The sequence below is a fragment of the Coffea eugenioides genome, chromosome 10 (assembly GCF_003713205.1).
Source record: "Coffea eugenioides isolate CCC68of chromosome 10, Ceug_1.0, whole genome shotgun sequence".
NCBI lineage: Eukaryota > Viridiplantae > Streptophyta > Magnoliopsida > Gentianales > Rubiaceae > Coffea > Coffea eugenioides.
The window spans coordinates 12,018,652-12,023,465 of NC_040044.1; the positions used below are offsets into that span (position 1 = coordinate 12,018,652).

General features: G+C 40.3%; 1 protein-coding gene across 1 annotated transcript; it reads left to right on the forward strand.

Annotated features, from left to right (window-relative positions):
- The first annotated feature begins 1,520 nt into the window (after positions 1–1,520).
- LOC113749888 (FT-interacting protein 7-like) lies at positions 1,521–4,086 on the forward strand. Its single transcript, XM_027293763.1, has one exon. The coding sequence runs from the start codon at positions 1,583–1,585 to the stop codon at positions 3,923–3,925; it is 2,343 nt and encodes a 780-aa protein (XP_027149564.1). The 5' UTR covers positions 1,521–1,582; the 3' UTR covers positions 3,926–4,086.
- Positions 4,087–4,814: the final 728 nt, after the last annotated feature.

Consider the following 4,814-nt stretch of genomic DNA (forward strand, 5'->3'; position numbering starts at 1 on the left):
ATCCAGACATCGTTCACCTTCAATGCTATTTTGAAGGCAGGGTCTTGAATCCAGCTGATGATGACGATGATGTCTTTGATCTAGAGAAGTAGTCCCTATAGCAGATGCGAACGAGTTCATGGGCCTTGAGCCCCAAATGTTATACTGCATTATGTCGATCGCCGGAGTTCCGCTCTCCAAGCTTCCATTTCCTTCTCTCTTGTGGTTTCTCGGGTGAATCTGTCTTGTTTAGGTTTATGCAAGAAGAAGAAGAAGAAGTGCTATTTTGAACTTCCTAAAAAGACCCTGCCTTTTGTCTTGAAAATCGCGCTAACGGACAGATCAAAGAACTTAACGGTTAAATGTAACAGAATGATCTCATATCCTACCTTTATATAATTTAGTGGCCAAAACCAGACCTTTAAAAGTTGAGTGACCAAAACTCGATGATCGCAAAAGTTTAATGGCCAACCGGATAATTGCTCCATAAAATTATGTAAACCATGTCGGGAAAATGATGGAAATAGTCCCTCACATATCTTGAATATAGCTTTTTGGCCCCTCATTTTAAAATGTTGTAAATTCATCCTTCACATAGACAAAATGTATCATGTTAGTCCTTATATCCATTTTAGGTCACTTTTCCCAATAAATGCCCATGCCACCATGCAATAATAGTTTTAGGAGTACAAAAGAAAAGATATTAGGCGCCATTCTCCCCCAAATACATACGCCTAGTAAAATTAATAATTACAAAAATTTCAAGTTTTAAAAAAAATCTATAAGACTTGTAAAATGAGAAAATTCTAAATTCCGATAAAGAAACTTAACCAAAAAAAGAAATAATATTTTTAAAAGGTTAAAAAAAAAAGTGACCAAATACTAGTTGCAGTAACAAGAAAAGGGCAAGAAATATAGAAAAAATATGACAAATATATTTAAAAAATATGACAAATAACACAGAGAACCCAACAAAGAAGAAGGAGAATAAGATATAGCCAAACGTGACTAAAAAAATAAAAAGAAACGAAGAAACAAATGAAATATATCTTAGGTCATGATTCGAAATTGGGAGTTCAAGTCCTTTATGATAGATTGAGAATCTAAAAATTTTATATTTTGAACAAAAATGGATGTAATACCCTTTGACCCGTGAAATTACTGTTTCATGCAAGCATGTGACGTTTTTTCTGTCAAAAAGACCTAGAAATGGATATAAGGACCAAAATGGTGTACTTTGTGCACATGAAGGAAGAATGTTGCTTCATTTTAAAAGTGAGGGATAAAAAAGAGTATAAATACAATGTGTGATGACTATTTATGCAATTTTTCCAACTATATTTCATACTTCTTACTTTTTTTTTTTTTTTTTTGGTTGACCTAGAGGTTTAAGTCTCTCCCTGGCAGCCTAACTCTCAGCTGGGCTGAGCGGAGCTGGTTTCATACTGCTTATTACTCTATGAACCAGAAAAACAGCTTCACTTTTAAAACCCCTGGCAGTGTCTCTAATTAGAAAAGGGTTAGAAGCAGACATAATTTAGGCCATTAAACACATTCGCCCTCTTCATCCTGTACAAAAGCCAGTCCAGAAGTAAGCTTCACAATGCTACAATACTATCTAAGGAATATGCAGGTTCCTGTGCAAAGACCTGATTATGGGTTGGTCGAGACTGTGCCACCAGTGGCAGAGGGTGGTACTTATGATGTGGTGGAGACAATGCAGTTTTTGTATGTCAATGTTATGAAGGCAAAGGATCTTCCAGGGGCGGAGATATCAGGAAGTCTTGATCCATATGTGGAAGTGAAGGTTGGGACTGACAAAGGGATCGTTACAAAGAACGTGGAGAAGAACCAAAGTCCCGTATGGGAAAGCGTTATTGCTTTCTCCAAGGAAAGACTGCAGTCCAATTTGATTGAAGTAACTGTCAGAGACAAAGACACTGATCTAGAGGGAAATTTTGTAGGAAGGGTATCATTCGATGTAACGAAAGTTCCTCTTAGATGTCCGCCAGAAAGTCCAATAGCTCCTCAGTGGTATAAATTGGAGGATGAAGACAGTCAAAGGATCAAAACGGGGGAGATTATGCTTGCAGTTTGGATGGGAACGCAAGCGGATGAGGCCTTTACTGAAGCTTGGCACTCCGATGCTCAGAGCTTTAACAGGCAGAGTCAAGTTGATACACGGTCAAAAGTTTATTTTTCGCCAAATTTGTATTACCTGCGTATTCATGTTATCGAGGCTAAAGATCTTATATCCTCTGAAAAAGGTAGGCAACCGGCTGCATATGTGACGGTAGATGTTGAGAATGAAAGCGATAAAACAGAGCCATCAAAAGAGAGAACCAATAGTCCAGTATGGAATTCTGAATTGATGTTTGTAGTGTCTGACCTTTCCGATGGATGCATATTTATAGCGGTTGAGGACAAGGTTGGACCAGGCAAGGAAGAGGTAATTGGAACGCTACTGATACCTGTTATAGAAGTTCCACATAGAGGGGAAAACAATAAGCTTCCTGATTCTCGATGGTTCAACCTCCAAAATCGTTCGGTGACTGAAGGAGAAGGAAAGAAGAAGAAGGTAAAGGTAAACTGTTGCAGCAGAATATGCCTTTCCATCTGTATAGATGCTGGTTACCATGTTGTGGATGAGCCCATTGAATTTAGCAGCGATTTTCAGCCTTCTGCAGAACATTTGAGAAGGTCTAGCATTGGCTTTCTGGAATTGGGGATTTTGAGTGCTCAAAATCTGCTACCAGTGAAGATGAATAATGATGGTACAAGTACACGAACTGATGCTTATTGTGTGGCCAAGTATGGTAACAAGTGGGTAAAGACAAGAACCATTCTTGATACTCCGACACCTCACTGGAATGAAAAGTATACTTGGGAAATATACGACCCTTGTACTGTGATTACAATTGGTGTTTTTGACAATTGCCAGATCAGTGGATGCAAAGGGAATGTGAAAGATCAGAGGATTGGTAGGGTGAGAATTCGGCTTTCAACCTTGGTAATGGGTAAGATTTATGCATATCGTTATCCTTTACTCGTTGTTGGACCCCGTGGTTTCAGGAAGCAAGGGGAACTACATTTGGCAATTCGATTCACTTGCACAGCTTGGAGGAACATGGTGACACAATACTGTCGGCCTCTGTTGCCCAAGATGCATTTTCTTGAACCTATAACTGCAGGGCAACTTGACAAGATGCAGTATCAAGCAGAAAAGATTGTGGCTGAGGGGCTAGATGGAGAAGAGCCGCCTCTCCGCAAGGAGACAGTGCAATATGTGTTGGACCACTGGGGCTGGCCCAGGTCTCTTAGGAAAATCAAAGCTAACTTTCATCGCATAACATCACTTCTTTCTTGGATATCAGCTATTTCTCAATGCTTCCATGATATCTGTCACTGGAAAAATTCATTGACAACTATCGTTGTGCATGTATTGTTCTTCATGCAGGTCCGCTATCCACTATCAATCATGCCCAACATTTTCCTCTGCTTTGCTGTCATTGGCTTAAGAAACTATCGATTCAGGCCTAGACATCCACCTCACCTGGATGCTCAGCTTTCTTTGGCTGAAGCTGTTGATGAAGATGAATGGGATGAGGAGTTTGATACTTTCCCAACTTCTCGGCGAGCAGACGTAGTGAAGATGAGATACACCCGCCTGCGGAGTGTTGCAGGTTTGATTCAAACTGCAATGGAAGACGTGGCAATGCAAGGGGAAAGGGCTCTTTCCATGGTAAGTTGGAAGGATCCAAGAGCCACAGCCGTATTTATCATGTTCGTCTTTTTCTGTTCTCTGGTCTTTTATGTTGCTCCGATGCAAGTAGTTCAGCTCACTGGGCTGTACTTGCTTCGACATCCTCTGTTTCGGAGCAAAGTTCCATCTCAAGCAGTCAATTTCTTCAATAGATCACCTACCAAATCCGATGTGCTGCTATGAGATGGCAACTTTGTTGCCTGCCAACATATCTAAGTGGTAAAAACCAGAAATGGAAGCAACTGTTTTCCTACTTTCATATCGATGTCTTCCTTTTTTTTCCCTGCTTCTTTGACCTGTTTCCCGATGGAAAAGGATATTCAATTGGAGTGAGGTGTCATAAGCAGGACAAAGACAATTTTCTTAACACGCATATATTTGGTGAATCTTAAGCAACTTTCTTCACAGGTCCTCTCTTCAATTTCCTTTTTCCTGCATTTATTAGGATATGAATTTGAAAACTATAAATTAACAGCTAACTCGATTGACGAAAGTGGACAGAGAAACAATGGAATGAGATGTGAGATGTCGTACATATGTACAGCTTGGTATCTTGAAGGGGAGAGCTTATATGAGTCAAAGAATATGACCATTGTCTTGATTGAGGCCATCAAATTCACAGCATCTACATGTTGTGGCTCCAGATGAACTAGAGTGGTAAGTTGAAGACCCAAAGGGTCCTGCATTCAGAATCAAAGAAAAACAAAAGAAACTGGCAAGAACTAGCCCTGCAAAACCTTGACATCACTTTCCAGCTAAAGTAATATAAACTCCAAGGGCCTCACTCTCTCTCTCTCTCTCTCCTGAAATTCTGTTGTACCACTTGAACTACAATGCACCTTTCTTTCATTCAAGGGAAGCCTTCCATGCTGGTAGGCAAAAAAGCGTTACTTCTTTCTTTAATAGTTCGCTCATCATTCATCCTTGTCCCCAGCAACCGCCCCCTCTGCACCCTGACTTGCCCTTTTTTTTTGGGCATTCATGATGCAGTCCACATCCCCTCTTCCTACCTGTCTTATAATCAGCACCCAGTCGCCCCCTCCAAAGAGGTGAGAAGTTTTTAGGTGATACT